We start from the raw sequence: 22,702 nt of genomic DNA on the forward strand, positions 1-22,702 counted from the left end.
GAAAGGCAGCTCTCCCCTCCAAGGCAACTGAGGAATACAGGTTGACCTGCCAGCCACACCCTCACATGGTAAATATATTTAAAGAAAATAAAGTACTATGGGGTGATTCTTGAAGTTCGTAGAATCATTTCATGTGTAAAATCACTATTGTTCGTAAACTAAGTGAACAAACATCCCTCCTGATCATAAACCCCGCCCAACAGGTAAGGGAAAGTAGTTACCAATCATTGATTGGTCGAGACCACGTTCTTTGGCTGTCATTCGTCAACTGCTTCACCAATCACAATCATAGCTGGCTGGATTGGCAAAGCGGAATAAAAGCACCCGCTCGGGTTTCTGGGAAGTGTGGTTCCTCGTGTTAAAACCATCTATTGAAAGAAGGATTGTGGACTACAACCACCAGAACACTTTGCAAAACGCACTCTTAAAATAATATAAATATTATAGTGATTTTTTAAAAAAAAGTAATTCAATAAGTTTGTTATTTAAGATTGATTTCTCAATTGCAGATACCCTTTGTCTGAGGGTAGAACAAGCTCTGTCGAGGTGTGTTCCTTTCTTAAAAGCCCAACAGCTCGGCAATTGACACACGGAAATTTGATGTTTGATTGCTTCCTGCTTCTCGGTGCCCGAATGACATGAAATAACACTTGGCTGCCGAACGCTCAGACTGAACGGTTCGGTGTTACCGTTCCAACAACGGGCAGGCGGGTCAGACAGACACCAGCACCCCGAAAAGCGATTTTCATCTGAAACAAGTGCGAGTGAAGTGTAATCGACTCCACCGAAACCCACCTTAGCAGAATCGAAGGGACTTCAAACGCGTGTGAGGACATCCATACACCTGTAATGTTTACCCGTGGCGGACTGGCTTTGTTGAGCAGGGTCAAGGGCGAATAAAACCAGGAATCAAGATTTTGTATTCCTGCAACATTCAACGTTAACTTTTTTTTTCCAGCGGCTAAATTAAGCGGTGTTTCTTCTTTGTTCCTCGTAGTTTTTTGTTTTACTTTCAAGTGGCCTGTTATCTCTGACTGTCAGATCAGTTCCAGTGCTGCGCACCTTTCTGAGTTAGGGTGTCACGGTGCAAGGATGGTGCTTTTCAGTGGGTCTCTGAAGGTGAAAATCGGAGAGGCTGTGGATCTGAAACCGACCCGATGCGCTCTCAGACATTCAATATCCAGCAAAAATTACCAGTTGTTGGATCCGTATGTAATGGTGAAGGTTGATAATCGGAGGGTCGGACAGACGGTCACTAAACAGAAAACCAGCCGGCCCACATTTAACGAAGACTTCAGTACTCAGATCTGGAGAAGCAGCGAGATCGAGCTGACCGTTTTTCACGACACCCCCATCGGATACGATGACTTTGTGGCCAATTGCACCTTGCAGTTCGAGGAATTACTGAAAAATGGCACGAAAACCTTTGAGGGCTGGGTAAGCTGTTGTTATATGTGACATTCCCAAACTCACTTCTGACATTCACTTGAATATTGCTCTTGCGGTTCCGAAAGGCGTGCACGCAGGTTTTGTGATAGAAGTTACCGTGATTCTACAGCAATACACAAAAGTGCTGGAGGAACTCAGCAGATCAGGCAGCATCCATAGAGGGAAATAAACAGTCAACGTATGCAGATTCCAGCATATGTAGAATTTCTTGTTTCACCAGGATTCTATAGTGAGTTTTTTTTTAATGATGTTCAATCCATAACAGTGAGGTTTAAAATGCTGGAACCCATTACAGCTGTTTCAGGCCACAGTTTCGTGACCAAAGCACAGAAGCCAAAATTATCCATGACCTATCAATGATATGACTTTACCTCTTTAAGTAATATTACTGTTAAAAGGCAAGGGAGAACATCATGCCTTCTGTGTACAATTGCTGCCTATAAACATCTTTTCAAAATTAAATCTAGGCAAACAATATTGCAGCAAAAAAATGTGATAATGAAATTATTACCCAAGATGGATAGTTATGAGCATTATTACAAATTGCAGTAGTTTAATCAATAATGAATAATCTCACATCCAAGTTTCAGCAAACATTAATTTTGTGATATGGGTTGACTTGTTATAAAATTCAGAACCTACAAACCTCAGTGCCTTGCCACTGATGGTTGCTGAGGTGTATGAACCAGAAGGTTTCCACATCCTATTAATTTGCTATAGAAAAAAAAACAACCAATCTGTTTCCTATTGACCCAAATTTGGACAGCATTAATTTCTCCTCTCCTTCCTCGCTTGTGTCTGAGTGGACAGGTATCGATCACACACTAAACTTTTGAATGAAAGGAATGGCTATTTGATGAGGCTCTTGAATGATGGCCAATATTTTGGGATGCAGTGCCAGCAATGTTTGAGTTGTGCAGGTTAGATTATAGCCCTAGATTAATATGAGATTGTTTTTGCAGAAGGCTTTTGTTATTCCCTCTGGGGGTGTGCATATCACTGGCATGGTGAGCATATAATGCCACTCCTTAATAGGCCTTGAAGGCTGAGATGCTATAACTGTTGTAAGCCCTTGTGATGCCACTACTCTCGTGTTATTAGAAAGGAGTTCCAGGATTTTGGCCCAGCAGTGGTGATATATTTTGAAGTCAGGGTAGTGCTTGAATTGGAGGGAAGTTTACAAGTGGTGGTGTACCAAGTACCTTTTCTTTTACATTAATAGAAGTTACAGGTATGGGAGGTGCTGTTGAACAAAAGTAGATGAATTGCTGCAGTGCATTTTTTAGATGGTACACACTCCAACCATGGTACGCCGGTGGTGGAGGCAGTAAACATTTAGTGTGGTGAATGGGATGCTTATCAAGAGGGCTGTTTTATTCTGGATGTTCGGTGTTGTTGAAGCAGCACTCGTCCAGGCAAGTGGAAAATGTTAATCACACTCCTGACTTGTGTGTTATGGATGCCAAAGAGGTCAGTTGATGGCAGTCAACAGTGGATATTTCTGTCTACCTAGAAGCAAAGTTTTGATAGGTTGGTAATCTCAGGTGATCCTCACCTGCTGGAGAAAGATGCAATACACATGAGTCCTAATATGTGGGGATCACCAAATACAACCCAAATGCCAAGGTTTGTATGTATTTGTAAGGTCAATAGGAATATGCCAGTTCTCTTGCATCCACTCTAGTGCATTAGAGGAGTGCAATTTGTTGCCTTTCCATGATATGTTTTGGTTTTAGAATTTGAGCTAGCTATTTCACACTTGCGTCCAGAGTGGTGAGTATAAAGGATGTTCAAATGCTATTTATCTTTAGATGGAGTCCTAAATGAGTGAAATATCACAAGGGACTCTGCAGGAACATCACCAAACAAAATTTGACTCTGAATTGTCTAAAGAGCTTTCAGAGGAGGTGATCAAAAACTTGGTCAAAGAGGTAAGTTTCAGATTGACATCTCAGAGGAAGACAGAGCTAAAGAGGCAGGGACACATGTAACAAATTCCAGAGTTCAGGACTTTGTCAGCTGTAAGCAAGATGGAGCTGTTAAAATCAGGGGTATTTTAAAAAAATGGGCAAAACAGAAAGAATGTGAAAGAAACTACATAAATGCAAAGTTTCTCTCGCTGTGCTTGTCTCTTGTTTCTTTTGAACCGATGTCAATATATCAGCGGTTAATTCTTGTATCCAGAGTACAAGAACAGGATGCTGTGCAAGAGCTATACAACAATAGTTAGCCCATAGCTTATAGCATATTATTCACACTTCTTGTTACCTCATTTCAGGAAGGATATGCTTGCATGAGAGAGGTTCCAAAGGAGATTTTACAAGGATGTTACCATGGCTGGAAAATTTGTGAGAAGAGATTGCTTGAGATCGAAGACCCTTTGTAACATGAAGGGTCTTCAATCTGAAACATGAACTTTGTTTCCCTTTTCACAGTTGATGCCTGACCTGCTAAATGTTGCCAGCATTTCTATTTTTATTTCAGATTTCCAGCATTGGCTGTTTTTTTTTCTTTATTTCATGAGGTGAGATTTGTTAGGCTGGCATATTTTTTGGAAGGAGATTTGTTTGAGGCATATAACATTTTGAGGGGCCTAGTCAGGGTAAACAGGAAAAGTCTATTTCCCTTAGCAGAGAAGTCAATAACGAAGGGTGATAGATCTGTTAATTTGTACTAGTAGAAGGATTAAAGAGGTGCTAAGGAATTTCTTTTGTCTGAAGATCAACAGGGGTCAGGAACTCAGTGCCCGAAAGGGTGGTGGAGAGAGAAACACACATCAAATACAAAAGGTACCCAGCTAAACATATGATGAGTTGCATCCTAAACAGCTGTGGTTTGAGAGTTGGGAAGTTGAATTAACCCAGACATGTCCTTTCTCAGTTTGCATGGACTTCAGGAGCCAATTATTTGTGCTGCAAATTTCTGTTTCTTAATATGTTAATTTAGAAGTACTGGACCAAAATATTGGCTAAGGTCAGAATCAGCTGACTGTTGTATTTCTTACTCAGTATTGTTTTAAAAGTGACAGTTGGATCTGGGTTTCATTAGAGATCAGTAGTGTAAGTCTGAACATAAGGTGTGTGGAGAAACTCTTAATTAATTGAGGGCAGAAGTCTGTCAACCTTAAGAATTTCACTTGGAACCAGTCTGACAGCAGTTCTAAGGTTAGTAGTGATTCAGATGGACACTTCAGTGAGTTAGATGTTGGACTATTTGGGAAACACTGCTGTGGGGTGAGTACTAGGGGTGCCATACCAATGCAGCTGAGGTTCTGTCTCAGGAAGGAACAACCTTTGAGAATATTTTCCATGTAGTTAGCTTGTGCTACTTTGGATATCACTTTGGCTTAATGAATAGATAGAAACAAAGAATTTGATTTGTATAGCATCTTTCACAATTTTGGGATGTGCCAACACATCTGACAGATAGTTCAATTCCTTTTGAAGGGTAGAGATGATGTTATAAAAGGAAATACATGTGCCAATTTACTTAACAGGAAGATTCCACAAAGAGCAGTGAGATGAATGCCTCAGTGATCTGTCACAGTGATTGTCAGCTCTTGGATAAGTGTGGCCCAGGAGGACTGTTCTACTGCCCTTCAAATTCTGCCAAGGTACCTTCATATTTGTCATAGGGCAGACAGAACCTTGGTTTAACATCTCATCTGAAAGAATATGTGACTTCTTCATCACTTCACTGTACTGTTTATGATTCTGCCAACCTGAACTATATCACCAAGTAGTTACAGTGAAATTGAACCCATAATGATCTGGCACAAAAGTAAGAGCCACCACTGAACCAAGGCTAATGCCTTGACTAGTGGGACATATTTTATGATGGTGGCATACCTAGAGTACCAAGCATGGCAGGCACAGTAGCGTAGTGGTTAGAGTAACACTATTACAGTGCCAGCGACCCAGGTTCAATTCCGACCACTGTCTGTAAGGAGTTTGTACGTTCTCCCCATGTCTGCATGGGTTTCCTCCGGGTGCTCCGGTTTCCTCCCACATTCCAAAGAAATACGGGTTAGGAAGTTGTGGGCATACTATGTTGGCGCCGGAAGCATGGTGACGCTTGTGGGCTGCCCCCAGAACACTCTATGTAAAAAGATGTATTTCACTCTGTGTTTCAATGTACATGTGACTAATAAAGATATCTTATCTTATGGGCTTAAACTCTGAACTTGGCTAAGTTAGCTGATCTCAAGCAGAGCACCGCAGAGACCAACAACATGTCCTGAATGTATTTCGATTAAGAAGGATATAAGCAGCTAGAATGCCTGCAGGTGATTTCTGTCCATTAATTGCAAAGGGAAATTGTCCATTACTGCAATTCGATCAGCACAAGACAGGGTTCAACTGTGATGTTCCCTTTCCCCCCGAATTGCATTGGCCACACCCATTTGCTGTCCAAAGTGTGAGAACAACTGTTTTGACAAGGCGAGGGTAGTTGTTGAGGTGGGAAAAAAAATCGTTCAGTGTGAAAACATGACAGGAAAACCACGAGGTTGTGAGCGAGTGTGTGATATGGGCTAAAACCAAGGGCAACAACTATAAGAAAATTATTTTCAGCTGGAAAACACAAACATAATTTGCATGAACTTTTTTCAAAATAAAAGATCTATGGTACATATTTGAATCCTGTAGTTAATGTTTGTGATGTGGAATTGTCAATGGACTTTTTGATAAATCTTTGTGATTTTTATGAATTCTTGGCTTTTATCAGTTTTTGTTGTTAGAAGTAGTGATCTGTAATCAAACAGAGTTTCAAGCAGTTTCATACCATGGACTTTAAATTGGTTATTTAATGAAGTTTTGCAGCAGATGGCATGAGTCAATATAATCTAACATGGAAGTTCATTCCCTCCATGCATCTTTAATAAATTTACACAGCAAAAGTCATTTGCTATTCCAGTTTTTTATAAATGTCATTTTGCTCACCTTCTGAACCATAAGGTATGGGATTCTATCTTTGCCTTATTTAATACTTAGCCTGGATTTTTCAGTCAGGTTTTGATCCTGTGCAAAAATTTAAACACTTTGGCCCAGATTTTGTTGTTGGGATATTGAATGGCTCAAGCTGTTCATTATTCTTGCAGCTGGCCTATAGACTTTACGTGGGGTTTTCTGTAGCAGTATGCTGCCATTGGGTGTCCGGTACAGAGTAGTCGTCTTTACTGGTGATCCACAACTGATGGACAGTGGGCACATGACAATGTGACTCTTCTACCAATTGGACTGAAGCATTCTTTGTGTAGCAAGAAGAATCTAAACCAAGAAACCTTAGTCAGAATAGTCAATTCAATGTAAAATCATGATGAGAAAGTGAAATAATAAATGGAACTGAGAACATAAAAGCAGGCATAGATCATTTGGCTCTTTGTGCCCACTGTTCAATTCTATAAGTTTATGGCTGATCTTTTACCTCGGCACCACTATTCTGCACTAACCCCATATCCCTTAGTTCCATTAATATCTGAAAATATTATCAATCTCTTTTAGAGAATTCCAAAGATTCACTTCCCTTTGGGTGAAGGTCTTCTCATCTGTCCTGAAAGGCTCATCCCTTATTTTGAGACATTGACAATGCAAAAACCATCTTCCCTTATCCTGGTTGTAGATATTATCCCTCCATCTACCTTGTCAACCTCTAGAAACATATAGGAGACAGAAAGAAACTGTAAAGAATGTTTGAGGCCTCAAATAATTAAAATTGGAAGGACTAAGAGTTCACACTTAAGTAATTTTATTTAACACCAGAGAAGTTGTTTAATGGTAATTAAGACTTATTCCATTAAAAGTTCACTTACACTTGAATGGACAAGCCCTAATTTTTTCTCGACCATTAATTTGTTAGCAACCCCAGCCTTATACTCTCCATGCATTTGAGTACTGACACCCTCAGCGAGATACCACAAGAGCAAAGCTGGTGGAGGGGGGAAAAAGCTTCCACATTTAATTGTACATCCCAGAAGTTGTTGTTCAATTTATCCTTGATAATGGTGAGTGCTTACTGCCTCTTTGTTAGTCTTGCCATAAAATTTTGTAAGCTGATGCTTCACTGCAATATTAAGGGAGGTGACTTTTAATTGAGCTGTGCTTACTAGTTTGGGTTTTGAGGTTGTGCTTGAAAATACATGGTTTCTTTGCTAATATTTCTGTCATAAAACAGAAAATGACTTGTTAAATTTCTCACTCATTGCCGTTTAGCTGATCTTATTTTTCAGCTGCACACAGCAGTTCTCATTTAATTCCTTTATTTCCTTTTTTTAATGTCATAAAATAACCTAAGGTGTTTCACAATCAGTTTCAGATCCAAGGAGGTGTCCAAAAATGCAGTTCATAGAGTCATGGGATTATAGAATCCTACAGCACAGAATTAAGTTCTTTGGCCCACCATGTACGTGCTGATTGTCAAGTACCTATCTATACTAATCACATTTACTGGCACTTGGTCCATAGCCTTCTATGGCTTGGCAATTCAAGTACTACTTAAATGTGGTCAGAGTTCCTGTCTCAACCACTACTCAAGCGGTGTTCCAGATTCCAACTGCCTTCTGGGTGAAAAAATTCTTCCTCAGACCCTCTCTAAACTTCTTACTCCCTTCATTGCATGTATTTCTTTCCATCAGTAGGGAGACCACTCTTACAATATTCCACAAGCATACTCTTTAGGGGCCCCAGTAGAATTCAGCAATATAGATGCTCAGTTTGACGAATATGTGTCATTAGACAGAGCCCATGGAATCCAATAGGGATTTGGGGGTGATAGGTGAGCACTAGATTGCATTTAGCACAGTCTTAAATGAGTTGAAATTAATATAGGGTGGAGATAGAAACAAAGAGGTTCTTGGGGCAGTTGAAGATGGAGGTAATAATTTTCCATTATTGAGCGATCCAATACCAGAGGGCATGCATTTAAGGTGAGAGGGGGTAGGTTCAGGACAGATGTGAGGGGTACATTTTTTACTGAGAGAGTGATGGGTGCCTGGAATATGTTGCCTGATAGGGTGGTGGAGGCAAATTCTTTGGGGGCTTTTAAGAAGGGCTTGGATAGGCACATGAATGAGAGGAAAATTGAGGGATATGGGCATTCTGTAGGTAGGAGGGATTAGCTATGTCGGCACAACATTGTGGGCCAAAGGGCCTGTTCTGTGCTGTACTGTTCTATGTTCCATGTGACAAAAGTAAGGAGAAAGCTTTTCAGACATGCAATGAAGCAAGAGCTGGAAACTAACGGTGTCTGTGATTGAACTGGGCAGCCTCGTTGATAGACGATCTGGAGTTTGAAGCTCGGCCCAGGATTGAGGAGGACGCGATAGACTGGGGTTGCATGACATTCCAGGAAAGGAGATGCGGCTATGGCATGGAGTTTTTACTTTAGTGAAATCATGTTGCTTTGGTGCTCTAATCGAAAGAATGGAAAATTCAAGGGCTGAGTGGAGATGGGGAAATGCTGCTGTGTAATGTGATATGAATTGGGCTGAGAATGGTTGACAGAGAATAGGGCTAAGAAATGGCGGAGGCAATGAGAGAACATCTGGTTGCCTGTAACATGAAGTCACGTGGAAGAGCAAGTCCTGGGGATATAGCAAGAACCACACATAACTCCTTTTAAGAATCATACTTTGAAAAGCATTGATTATTTATTTGAAATATTGTGTTTGATTGCTTCATCATTGTCATAGGTTCACAGCAGAGAAGGAGGCCATTTGGGCCACTGTGCTCGTGTTGGCTCATAGCAGAGCAACTCCATCAGTCCCATTCTCCCTCTTATTTCTCTCTCACATGTCCACCAACTTCTACCTGATTCTCCTGCACCTACTACACTAGGGCTAATTTACAGGGCACAATTATCCTATCAGCACATCTTCAGGACAAGGGAAGAAACCGGAGCCCCTGGGGAAACCTATACTGTCAGAAGCCTAACATGCAAAATCCACACATTCAGCACCTGGGATAAGGATTAAAACCTGGAGTGTGATGCACTACAAGCTGCATCAGAACTATGATTTAAACACAATTAAGAACATTCTAGGCCTTCTTTTGACTTCCAAAATGGGTACAGATTCGAACAGAGCGAGTTTCACCAGCATGAACATTAGAAAGGCTTCGTGTGTATTAATATTCATGAAGTTTAGGTGTTTGGATCTGTCTTGAATGCAAATCCCTGGATCCACATATTGTTTTGTGGCACTAATTTGCTTGAGGCGTGTGGGTGGGTGGGTGTTGCGGGAGGATGATGCAGTCACAGTGTCTTTTTTCAGAAACTTAGCTGAGAACACTTAATCATTTGCTGCAAAAATAACATGCAAGCCCAGAACACAAACTTCTCTGTATCTTTACCAAAAATCAGTATTCCATTTGGCTGCAATGTGTACAGCGTGATAAAAGAACCTTGTTTTAACCAGTGTTCTGAATCCACTTACTTTTCAGCATATTCCTGAATTGTGATGGACCGTGATGTAATCAACAAATATTGTTCATACCTTGAAACAGTGCAATATAAATAGGCATCTATAACATCTATCTCCTTTTTAACAGATACCATGTGTCTGCTTTTGATGAGCTTACTGTGGCTGTGAGTGACCAAGCTGTGTAAACCAGGAAAACTGCAAGATCATTTCCCTGGTTAAATTTCTTGCCATCATTACTGAGGTGATTCGAGAACTTATGTTTATGTAGTTTCTTTCTCGTTTTTGACCATTACTTGCATTTCATCAGATATATTTGAGATAGCTCAATCATATGCAGCTCAGTTACAGCACAAATTTAACTCCCTAAAAATTAGTGCGTTTGGTTTGGGTGGGATATAACATTTTTAAAAATCTCCAACTTCTATTTAATGTACTTATTTTCAGTTTGAATGGAGGGTAGATAATTAAGGAGCTGACAATTTAGATATTTCAATAAGGTTGCTTGCCTCCCATTGCATCCCCATTTTTAGGTCTAACCCTGGCAGACTAGATTTCCTGTTCTGAGGAAGGCTAGTAGCTAAATAGAGATGAGAACTACCTAGTTCCTGCACATGGTTGTCATCTAACTCTCTCTTCAAAGAGGTGAAGTTAGACTGCTTCCTCCCAGCCACCAAGCGAGCTTGTTTCCTTCACCATGGTTAGAGACTGTTCTCTGCCCAACCAATCATTCCCTGGCCCTGTAAGCCATTCTTTACTCAACACCTCTCTCCCACCACCACCGCCTCCCCCCCCCCCCCCCCCCCCCCCCCCCCAATCTTGCAATCATTTTTAGAGCAACACAAACCTATCAACTTCTGAATGTGACCTGTGCTATGCAGTTCCCTGTCTAACAGAGTGACAAGCCTATTAATCTATTTCACAGTGAATCTGTTTAAACAGATACGAGCATAATGCAGAGTCAAACCCAAACTGTGTTCAAAGACCACACTAAAATATTTTTCTTCTCATCCCATCTCTAATCCTGAGATGGATTGGAAATCCCACGCCAATAAATATTGGGTCTCTGTTTATATTTCACTTGAATCCTTATGCCTAAAAATGGAATCTGTTTCGTGCATGAATTGAAATTTAATCAGAATTGTATCCTGCTTTTATTCATTTCTTGGTAAATTGAATCCATTAGGATACAGTCCTAATGCAGGCAAATGGGATTAGAGTAGATGGGCAATGTTGTGGGTTGAAGGGCCTGATCTGTGCTGTACGAGTCCATGACTCTTTTGGGGAAATTGGACTGGGCACCTGCATGCACAGTTCAACTTAATGTGCCTGTCATGTATTCTGGCATCAGAAGTGTACCTAATTGTATCATTAGTAAAGAAATAAAAGATGACCAGGTGTGGGTGGAAAAATGGACGTGATGAGTGTTGGGTCAACCATGATTTTATTACTTGGCGGAGCAGGCTCAAGGGCTGAATCACCCATTCCTATTCTTATTTCGTATGGTCTTACAGTTGTGCACCTCATGTTCTGTCCCTTGCTGGCAATAGTGGAAGTTCTCTTTTAATGACGTGATCTTTAAATATTTACCGTACAACTAAGACTGCGTGATGCTCCTTTGTTGAATTTGTATCTATTTAAAGGGACACCGTGTTGATTTTGGGAAGTTTGATGAGTCAGCTTTAGTACTGACTGCAGTCCATTCAAACTCCTTCCAAAGTCTGCGAGTGTTCTTGGCTGCTGAGGTACTCGTGGTGATTCCATGCTGCCAGCACTCCATAATTTAAGGTGCCAATATAGTGATGAGTAGCCACTGGAGATCTAATAAGTGTCAGCAGCAGATCTCTGCCATAGTTCACACTCTGCTCCTCACTGTAGTATCAGAGAGGTCACCCAGCATTGCATTCATGAAGAAGAGATTTTATCTTCTTCGATTTCAGTGAGGAACAGATGGCATCTGGGGCAGTGGGCTGTACCAGTATTGCTGGCTTTCCACTGAGACAAACAGCTGTTGACTACAATCTAATTATTAGCCAAACCTTTTCCTCAGGGGAAAGGGTTCTCTTGCTCCCAACGTTCACGTGGTAATGGATCATCAGAAGATTTTATGATGGTGTTTGCCATGTTTCCAGAAAGCACAGAAAATTCATCCTCAGGAAGATGGAATTGCTCGACATTTTCTGTGGCTATTCTTTCCTGGAGGAACAGATCCAGGGGGAAAGGGCTTCCTCCTACTTCCCTGGCTTCTGATACCCATTCACAGTCCTACCGCAGTAGCTGAGAGTCATTGTTCTTTGAAAGTGATTGGGGTGTCTGCATCTGTCTGTGGTGCCTGGACTGATGCAGACTGCAATATATGCCCAGCAGGTGTGGAGACCTCATCCTTGTGTGCTGCCTCCTGTAAAACTCAGCCATCTGAAAGCAGCAGCCGGTGCCAGAGGAAGAGCAGCTTGGAGACCCAGAACCTGAGGGACACGAGCACAGGGTGAAAGGCAGCAGGAGCCAAAGGACAAGGAAGTGAGAGAGCCCCTAGCAGAACACCACCAATCTCATCTTCCAGCAGAGCGGAGGAGAGAGGTGTTGACTGTCCAGAGTATGAGATTCCCTGATTAAGAGTCAATTTCATTGGAGCTTGCTAAATGTCCCGAATCCAAATTGACTCTCTTTACAGAGACACAAGAGACTGCAGATGCTGAAATCTGGAGCAACAAACAAACTTCTGGAGAAACTCAGCAGGTCGAGCAGCATCTGTGGGGGGAATTGTTGACATTTTGGGTCGAAATCTGAACTCTTGATGCAGGATTTTGACCTGAAAAGTCAACAGTTCCTTTCCCCAGAGATACTGCTCAACCCGCTGACTTCCTCCAACAGGTTGTTTGTGACTCTTTACACTTTGCCAGCAATCAGCTGACTGAGCCCAGATATAACACACTTAATCTTTACATGCACATTGACAGAACCACTGTTACTGATCGTAACATATGAATGAATAAATCCCTGTTCATTTACTGAAATGATTTGTTGTAAGTGCTTTCAGTTGTGAACAGCTCAACTTGATACCTGATGTATCAAATGAGGATGTGAAATTTATTGACTGGAGATTCTCACACTTGTGGGGAGAGATTGGGAGCTACCTCCTGCCAGGCTGCTAGGAATGGTAATCCTGGTCAGTCCCCTGGAGCCTAGGCTGCCATGCGCCGTGGCTTTAAGGATGGATATCTTTCTCAGCTTGGTGTTCAGCAAGTTGTCAGAATCTGTGCCCCATCGGGAACAGTGCAGGTCCTGTTTTAATGCATGATGTAAGCCACTCTAACACTGTAACATCTTTTATCTTATTTTGCGGGGAATCTAACTGGGCGTTAGCAGATGATTAGCACTCTAAAGAAAGAGTGAAATTCATATTCAAAGCATTAGTTATTCTTCATTTTGCCAGTTTACTCTAATCTTTGACTTGCAATGTTTAATAAACCCCATCTTTGCAAGTAACTGGGCTCTTGTTTATTTATATATCCTCTGGCTACATTTAGTTGCTGAATTATTGTGGCGTTCAAAATGCAGGGTTTCACTTTGTATTGCTACATCCACACAGAACAAACTAACAGTGTTATTTTTGACATGTGATTTTTCTGCCTTCTCTTTGTTGTTGATATTCTTCTGCATATGGCAATATGATTAACTGAGACAAGTTTTGTGTTTCCACTCCAACTGCTGTCATCAGTTGCTTGCTGCAAACATCAATGTGGTTACTTACTGATATGAGAAATGCGTGGGATAATATATTTAATATTAATCCGCTGCCTTTAACGATTTGGATGGATGGTGGAATATGTGTTTGATTTCCTATTGATGGCAAAGTTATTTTGCTAATCATTGAAAGCTATTTTCTCCACAACTATTGGCAGAGGAATTTAGTTCTCCCACCATCTACTTAGGGTTCAGGTGTACTGGTGCACTTCTGGATTTAATGGCAGTCTGTTTAGCTGCATGTTGAGTGGCCCCTTAGTGAAGGTGACTTGCTCATTGTCACAGACTAAAGAAGTGTTTCATTTTAAGATGATTTCAGCAGGGATTGGAACTTAGCGCCTCCACCACAGGTTTCCCAGTACTTGGGAAACTCGCCAGTGAAACGGAGGCAGGACTGATTGACACTTCATGGAGGCGTTTAAAGTTCTGACAGTCTGATTATGAATAAAGGCTCAATGCTTCCAGCTGCTTTCTGAGTTTCCTCTGGCAAATTTTTGCAGGCTCCTTGTGGTTGTAGATTGTTGTTCCAAGGGTAGGAAGATCTCAAACAGATGCAATAAAATTGGGTGATGGGGATCAGGTGGGGATATTTTCACATGGGACAGTTGCCATTCATGGAATGTGGGAGTTACAGGTGCATGACGCAGATGCACAGTGCAGATCTAAGGAAGAGGTCAGCAATTCCGAGGAAGCATAAGTTGTAAGCTCACATTGCATGAGTCTTTGCTGCTGCTTCTCCTGACAGAGAGTTTAAGCTTAAAGATGATGGTTTGAGGGTAACTAGTTGGTTATTTGGTTCAGAGATAAGAATAGAAGCGGAGGTGGGCCATTTGGTCCCTGTACCTGCTCAGCCTTTCAGTAATATCATTGATGATTTTTCTTTCACTTCAGTACCACTGCTGGTGGGGAAGTCTGGAACTAGGGGAGGAAGGGGAGAGGGAGGGGAAATAGTTTCAAGATGAGGCATGGGAATAAGCTGCCAGAGAAAGTAGTTGAGGCAGGTGCAATGACAACATTTAAAGGACACCCAAATGCGGGCAAATGAGACTAACTTAGATGGGCACCTTGGTTGGCATGGGCGTGTTGGGCTGAATGGCCTGTTTCCATGCTGGGAATGGTTGGAATGACTTCTACTGTCCCAAGCCCCAGACCTCTGCACATCAGAAGACAAAAGTAAGTGCTGGCTGTCAGATGTCAGTGGATGTCTACTTCAAACCTTTCTGTGAAGAACTTAACAAATGAGTTTTAGAAACCCACAACATGAGCTACAAGGCTACCAGGTCTGTCAGCAGGCAAGGCAGAGGCTGGTGCCTGCAGGTGTCCTCAGTACCTACCAGCAAGGGTGGCCAGATAATTGTGGTGGACTGCATCATGCAATATATTGCACAGTGGAGCAGGAAGATATTCTGGGGACTTGCCATGTACCTTGTGATAAGAGGAGGAGGAAGGTGAGTCTTGTGAATACTGGGCATCCAGCACCTGACCAACTGCCTGCATTGCTGTCCAGGTGCCAGAGGTGATTTAACAGCTTAAATGTTCAGCCAGGGACTTAGTGGATTAAATGGAACTCTCCATCTTCTTTGAGAGCCATGCTTGAAGGTCCAGCAGTGCAGGGCTATTAGCCAACATTGGGTGGTTACTTGCCACACCACTGTTGGATCTGGATTCCTCTATCCTCCCTGTGAGTGAGTGTATAAGGCAAGTCTGATAGTCACAAATGTTGTACCATACCTCGACCATTCTCTTCCTCAACCACGACCAGCTGAGCAGACCTTTTGTAGCTACAGTCGACCCTGCTGCTGGTGCCTGCATGTTCACCAGCTAATTCTCTAACTGGGAACACTGAAGTGCAAGTGCATAATGAATGTGTACCTTTCAATTCTATGCCGATGCAACCTCAGAAGAATGAGGTCTGAGGAATCCTGCATATCCACAGACTCATGCTATGCTGGAAGAGAAGGGAAAGGAATATCAACTGGTCCTGGTAAAGTTGTGACACTCAACATATTTGGGCTCCTCATAGTTCAGTTATTGGTAAAATAAATGGGTTTCAATTGTATTTTAATTCTGTCACCGAGGCAAGTTCTTAGTCTCTCCACTTTGGACAAAGACAGATGTATGACTTATTTCCATTGTCTCTTTTTAAGTGTCTCCAAGAGGTATGATTTTATTGATCCTGCTCCAGGACTCTCCCTCTCCCCTGCTATTTGCACTCTTCACAGTAACGTGAGGTGAATGAACAGACCTGTGAGAGAAAGGGAGAAAACATAATGTTTTTTTCCTGATGAGCGAGGGAATGTTGGACAGCATACAGAAAGACGTATGAGGCATTAGCAGAAGGATGCATGAGAAGATGAGGGAATTAGTTCTGAACTATGTATGTTAAGTGGGTGGCAGATAATTTTTTTTTAAATAAATCCTTCCCTGGGATGTGGGTGTTTTTGAGAAGGTGATGATGAACGACTGCCTTGAATTTTTGCAATGTGTGTAGTAAGGTGCTCCCACAGTGCTATTAGTTACAGAGTCTCAGGATATTGACCCAGTCGCAATGAAATAGTGGTAGAATATTGCCAAGTTAGGATGGTATGTGACTGGAAGGGGAACTTGAAGATGGCAGTGGTTAAATTCACCTGCTGCCTTTGCTTCTCCTAAGCTGTTTCAGATGCAGGTTTGGAAGGAATTATTGAAGAAACCTTGGCAACTTGCTGCAGGGCATCTCGTAGATGGAGAGGAGAGGTTAATTGGGAGGGAGGGGGGAGTGAATGTTTAAGATGGTGGATGGCTTGAATATCAAGTGCGTTTCTTTGTCCTAGATTAACACTGATCTTTGAGTGCATTTGGAGGTGCCTTCATCAACCCACCTCCTGAGAATCATTTTCTTTAATAATACTCTGTAGTTAGAAAGATGATTGTTTCACAGTGTCAGATATTGAGTGACCAATCAGTTACATTGTTCTGCCTACTTTCATGTGAGAAAATACAGGGATTAAAATTCTAAACCCTTGCTGATGTTCTGGATACTGAGAATTAGTGTGAGTACCTATCAGCGTGGATAAACACTGTGTCAAAAATGCGAGAATATCACTTCACTTTTTTCCACACTGCCTTTTTGTTTTGCTTTTGCAACAAAGGCAGGTCCCTGAACAGAACTTGCAGCTCGAGTGGAGTGGAATATAGGGTGACAGGTTAGCTCCAGTTACACAAGCTGCATAGTTTCACTTTCCATTGAAATCCATGGCATTGAGCAGCACGTACAACCAGTGGCTAAGTCTCTCCACATGTTAGGTTCACTGGTTCATTTCCCAAATCCCCATTGGAATCAGTGGAGTTGGGCAGGATGTGCAATCAATGGCTGAGCCATGCTGCTTATGTTACACCCACTGCATGTTCCAGTGTACAAGTCAAAATGGTTTTCAGGGTTGTCTGCTAATTGATCCCTGTAATTTGATAATTTCAGAGTTGTAGACACTTAAAAAGGAAAGCTTGCTGGGCCAGGGGCAAACCGAAAATGAGCGGGAGTGACACAGGTATTGGCAACTGAGTACATTTTTCCTTCCATGCTGTTGCCCATAAAGGCATGACTGGGACAAAACACAAGCGTAGAAACTTCAAACAGTATGAAAGATTACTTGATAGATTAGTGGGGCAGAAGGTCTTCCTTATCAGCTTCACATGATTTTTTTTAATGTCTACAGCCAGACCAGCAATTATTGACTTTCAGGAGGTCATGGTGAGCTGCTGCCTGAACTGCTACACTTTTCACTTTTCATGTTGCAGGACAGATTATTGGCCTTGAGTTGCAAAGTGACTATAAGCTTGAAGAAACAGATTTATCCTTTGGCATGTCCATTGTAATGCATTCCACAATGCTGTGAACTATGGGTTAATAATTAACTGAGGCCGCTATAAACTGATTCAGCTCTTAACTTCAGGCAAGCCAATGTTTGTAAATGGGATACAGGCAGAAAGATATTTTCTCCTTGATACACGACCTTCCACAGAAATTTACAGAGCTCCCCTTAATCTCCCGTTATTGTGTTGAATCTGTTTCTTGATTGACTTAAGAATTTTACTCTATTTAGCTGATTGCACCAGATATCAATCATTCTTCGTGTGAAGTGGTGCTTTCTGAACTATTCCTGCAGCCTTTCACTTAAAATAGTGCTCATGATTAACTTTAAGTTAGCATCCTGTAAGTGTCAGCTTGGATCAGTGGTATCCTTGCCATCTGAGTTGGAAGGTTCTGAGTTCAGGCCCGAGTTAGGACCTGTAAACAAGATGGACAAAGTGCTCAGAGCTGTCTTTAAGATGAGGTGTCAAATTATCAAGTAGGCCCCTTCAGATTCGTAGGTATAAAAGGTACCCTAGCTATGCTCACCAAAGAGGAGTTTGGTTCTTTCAATGCACCACCAATTTTTAACATTCTATAAACACCATCAAGAGCAGATTAGCTGTTCATTTACCTGATTAGCTGTCTATCTGACTGTGGCTGTGCATAAATTGGATAATGTTCACCAACATAGTAATGACCACACTTCGATAGTGATTCATTTTCTGAGATGGGAAAAGCAATGGGACATCCTGAGGACACAGAAGACTCAATATTAAATATACGTATATTCTTCCTCTGCTGCCTTTCAAGATACAAAGGTTCTTATAACTTTTCCTCATTACTGTGATACTGTAAGATAATCCCATGGCCCTTCTGTACACCATTTCAAGAGCTTGGGTTTTTCTCTTTTCTTTTCAGTTTGTTTACATGTGACACTACAAGGATCCCATTTAGTAATGTGGAAGAAAGGATAAGTTAGCCAACTCCTCAAGTCCATTTCACCATGCAACACCTCTTGCTAATCTGTAACCCAGTTCCATACTCACCATGCCTCCAAGCTGTTCTGCATACTTGGCCAGCAAAAAAAAACTATCAATCTAAAATTTAAGAGATATTGGTCCATCCCTCTTTGACTTGAATAGGTGAGACCAGGCCTTCACTTTGACCTATTTGAAGTTATGTGGCGATGGAACCCACTATATGTTGGGAATTCAGCTGACTCCGTGAAACTGAGGGAGCAGCAATAAATGTCCACATCATTTATTTAGTCATGGATGTGTGTGTTTGCCCTGCATTAATTCTGGAACTGCTTATAACATTTTGATACAATTCAGAGGGCAACTAAAAGTCAACTGGGACTGGAGTTGCATTAAAGCCAGGATTGCAGATTCCATTCTCCAGAGATATGATTGGTAAATTGGATTATTATTGTCACATGTACTGAGGTACAGTGAGAAACATTGCTTTTCATGTCATTCATATAGATAATTTCATTACAACAGAGCATTGAGCTAGTACAAGGGAAAACAATAACATAATGCAGAACAAAGTGTTGCAGTTACAGAGACAGTGCAGACAATAAGGCGCAAGGCCATAATGAGGTAGGTTGTGAGGTCAAGAGTCCTCTTATTGTACTAGGGGACCGTTCAATAGTCTTATAACAGCGGGACAGAAGCTGTCCTTGAGGCTGGTGCTACTTGCTTTCAGGCTTTTGTATCTTCTGCCCAATGGGAGGGGGGAGAAGAGAGAATGTCTGGGGTGGGTGAGGTCCTTGATAATGTTGCCTGCTTTACCGAGGCAGTGAGGAGTGTGGACAGAGTCCATGGAGGGGAGGCTGGTTTCCATGATGTGCTGAGCTGTGTCCACAACTCTCTGCAGTTTTTTGCAGTCATGAGCAGAGCAGTAGCCATACCAAGCCATGATACATCCAGATAGGATGCTTTTTATGGTGCATCAATAAAAGTTGGTGAGTGTCCAAGGGGACATGCCAAATTTCTTTAGCCTCCTGAGGAAGTAGAGGTGCTGGTGAGCTTTCTTGGCCATGGCGTCTACGTGGTTGGACTAGGACAGGCTATTGGTGATGTTCACTCCTATGAACTTGAAGCTCTCAGTCCTCTTGACTTCAGCACCATTGATGTAGACAGGTGCATGTACATCACCCCCTTTCCTGAAGTAAATGACCAGCTCTTTTGTTTTGCTGACATTGAGAAGGTTGTTGTCATGACACCATGTCACTAAGCTCTCTATCTCCTTCCTGTACTCCGACTCATCGTTATTTGAGATTCAGCCCACTATGGTGGTATCATCTGCAAACTTGGAGACTGAGTTAGAGCAGAATCTGGCCACGCAGTCATGAGTGTATAGGGAGTAGAGTAGGGGGCTGAGGACGCAGCCTTGTAGGGCACCAGTGTTGAGGATGATAATGGCGGAGGTGTTGCTGCCTATCCTTACTGTTTGTGGTTTGTTGGTCAGGAAGTTAAGGATCCAGTTGCAAAGGGAGGTGCTGAGTTCTAGGTCTCAGACTGAGTTTTCTTGGAATTATAGTGTTGAAGGCAGAGCCGTGGTTAATAAACAATAATCTAATATAGGTGTCTTTACTATCCAGATGCTCCAGAGACGAGTGTAGGGCCAGGGAGATGGTGTCTGTCATGGACTTTTTTCGGTGGAAGGAGCATTGCAGTAGGTCGAGGTTGTCTGAGAGGCTGGAGTTGATATGTGCCATGACCAGCCTTTTGAAGTACTTCATGATGGTGGATGTCATAGCCACCATTAAGGTAGTCATTAAGGCACATTACCTTATTTTTCTTAGGATAATAGTAGCCTTCTTAAAGCAGGTGGGCACCATCAAATTGAAGTAGGGAGAGGTTAAAAATGCCCTGCAAATACTCCACCAGCTGATCTGCGCAGGATCTAAGGCACAAACTGGGGTTCACTCTCCAAGTGAGTCGATTTGGTTTTTCCCAACAACCAGTAACCTCATGGTCGTATTTATAGATGGCAGATTTTTCTGTTTTTGATTTTTAAAATATTGAATTGAAAGTGTGAAAACTGCTAATAAACAAAAAGCTAAATATTGCATGCACTGGAAATTTGAAACAACTAGAAACTGCAAAAATACTGAGCAGATTAGGCAGAATCAGTGCCGAGAAAGATGAAGTCGACATTTCAGATCAACGACCTTTCATCAGTACTGGGTCATTGACCTGAAGCGTTAACACAGTTTCACTCTCTACTGATGCCAACTGATCCTGCTGAATAGCTTCATGGTGAGATTTGAATTACGTTTTTTAGATGATTAATCACACCCTCTGAATCTAGCTCAGTAAAAACCATGATACTATTGGACACAATTTCAAATCATATCAAAGTTATTTGACCTTTAGCCATAGATTAAATGAAATTAGGCGGAATGTTTTTAATGTCTTCACTGACAAGAAGACGCTTCCTGTTCCTCTCCTTTCTTCCATTTGGATATTGTAAAGTCTCTTATTTATCTCATACCATTTTACTAGATTGCCCTGAGTTGCTTTTATTGAAGCAACATTGTGAATGCTTGCTATATGCTGTGTTCTGTCAGAAGCATTCCATTTAGCCTTATTGAAATGAAATGAAAGTGAATTGTACCAGATCTTTTCCATTTTTAAAGTTATGTACCAAATATTGGTTTGTGCCAAAGGATCCCAGGTCTCATAAATGTGATCGTGGTATGGTCACTGTTGTTTCTGTATGCTGAGCAGACACAAAAAAACCCTCATGCATCCGTTTTTCCTGGTTAGGTCTGTTGGGGACTCAGTGCAGGTTTCTAGACCACTCGGGTGTTCTTGCTTCTACAAAGAGCTTTAAGCACAGGTTTTCCAAGAAGGGCTGAAGTTGTTGTTCAGCGAAGCTGAATTGCCTGCTATTTCTTGGAGTATCATTCAGATCTCTCAGTTGTGTGTCCAACACTCCCTTGAGTGTGTCTTTGTTAAGCAAAAGCAATCAAACTACCATTTTATAGTTTACATTGCAGAGTTGTAATTCATAGAAACTGTACATCTTTGAAATGATGAGAAATATTATTTAATATCAATATTAAAGATGCAAGTGCTAAATACAGAATTAATATCTGCAGTTGGAGTGAAATAAAATCAATACCAAGAAGAAATATTAAACAAGATGTATTGTATGGGATGCATTTCAAGACCTGTAAATTGTACAGATGTTCAGTGGAAATTCAGCCCATGCTCTCAATAAATGATCCTGGTGTAAGACTGGACCCCACATGTGGGTTTATTAAATAAGACGGTACAATAAGCTTCGATGTTCTGTTTTTCACTTGTGTGACTTGAGACAATAAAATCTGTTTGTGGTACAATTTTACTAACCAATAATTTTTGTGATATTTATTAGCATTTGGTCATTGAATCCTCTAGGGAAACATTTGCTCATTCTTGCACCTTTTAACAATTTTTTTCCACTTCTTGGTTTGTTTTCTGTTTCCATTCGCTAAATGTTAAACAATCTAAATGTGGTTTTATTCTGGATAATTGCCAATTGTCATTTACTATATGTGACAGCATCACGCTGGGCAGATTTGATGTTTCTTCAACTCCCTCATATATTGTTTTGTACACAAAGATTGATTTGACCAAATTTGCAATATAAAAGTATAAGCATCATTGACAGCATTCTGCAGTTTAGTCTGCCATGGAGATGTGTGGGTGGAAGAACGGTGTGGGTGCAAGTACGATTGACTTTTTTCCATTTTTAAATTTAGCGTGTACTTCTGTACAAAGCCTTCCTTTGTCTAATATGTGCTCTAATTCTGTTTGTTTTCTTAACTTTCTTTGTTTGACCTGCGTGGATTGAATGTTATGATTATTGGTGCCATTTTGAAAGTAAATAATTCCTCGACATTTTAAGTTGTGCCTGTAAACACTAAAATACAGACATGTGACAGTGAAGAGAAGCTTCACTTCTCTTGCCATACTTTTAGATGTTTGTGTTTTAGTATCTCACGCTCATGATGGTGGAACTACGTGACTAGATACAACTCACCCATGAAACCTGGGAGAGGTGAAATTAAGAACACTCAACATAGAAGCAGAAGGACATCATCTGGACCCTTGTGCTGCCGTACCATTCTGTAAGATCACAGTTTCCTCCACTAAACTCAAGACCATTGATCTCTCCCAGGCCAATAAGGAGAAAAAAATTAATTTGAGAACTGACTCTCTGTGAACCCCTCATGTGACTGAAACCTTACCAGGAAATTATGAGTACCA

The 22,702-nt window shown here is 41.4% G+C and overlaps 1 protein-coding gene across 2 annotated transcripts in view; it reads left to right on the forward strand.

The window, feature by feature from the left end:
• Window positions 1–587: 587 nt before the first annotated feature.
• Window positions 588–22,702, forward strand: part of prkcha (protein kinase C, eta, a) — a 183,317-nt gene continuing 161,202 nt past the window's right edge. For both annotated transcript variants that reach the window (XM_052015892.1, XM_052015900.1), the window contains exon 1: window positions 588–1,437. In XM_052015892.1, coding sequence (XP_051871852.1) covers window positions 1,093–1,437 — 345 coding nt within the window. In that variant the 5' untranslated portion in view covers window positions 588–1,092. The remainder of the gene's footprint in view (window positions 1,438–22,702) is intronic.

The sequence above is a fragment of the Pristis pectinata genome, chromosome 1 (genome assembly GCF_009764475.1).
Source record: "Pristis pectinata isolate sPriPec2 chromosome 1, sPriPec2.1.pri, whole genome shotgun sequence".
Lineage (NCBI taxonomy): Eukaryota > Metazoa > Chordata > Chondrichthyes > Rhinopristiformes > Pristidae > Pristis > Pristis pectinata.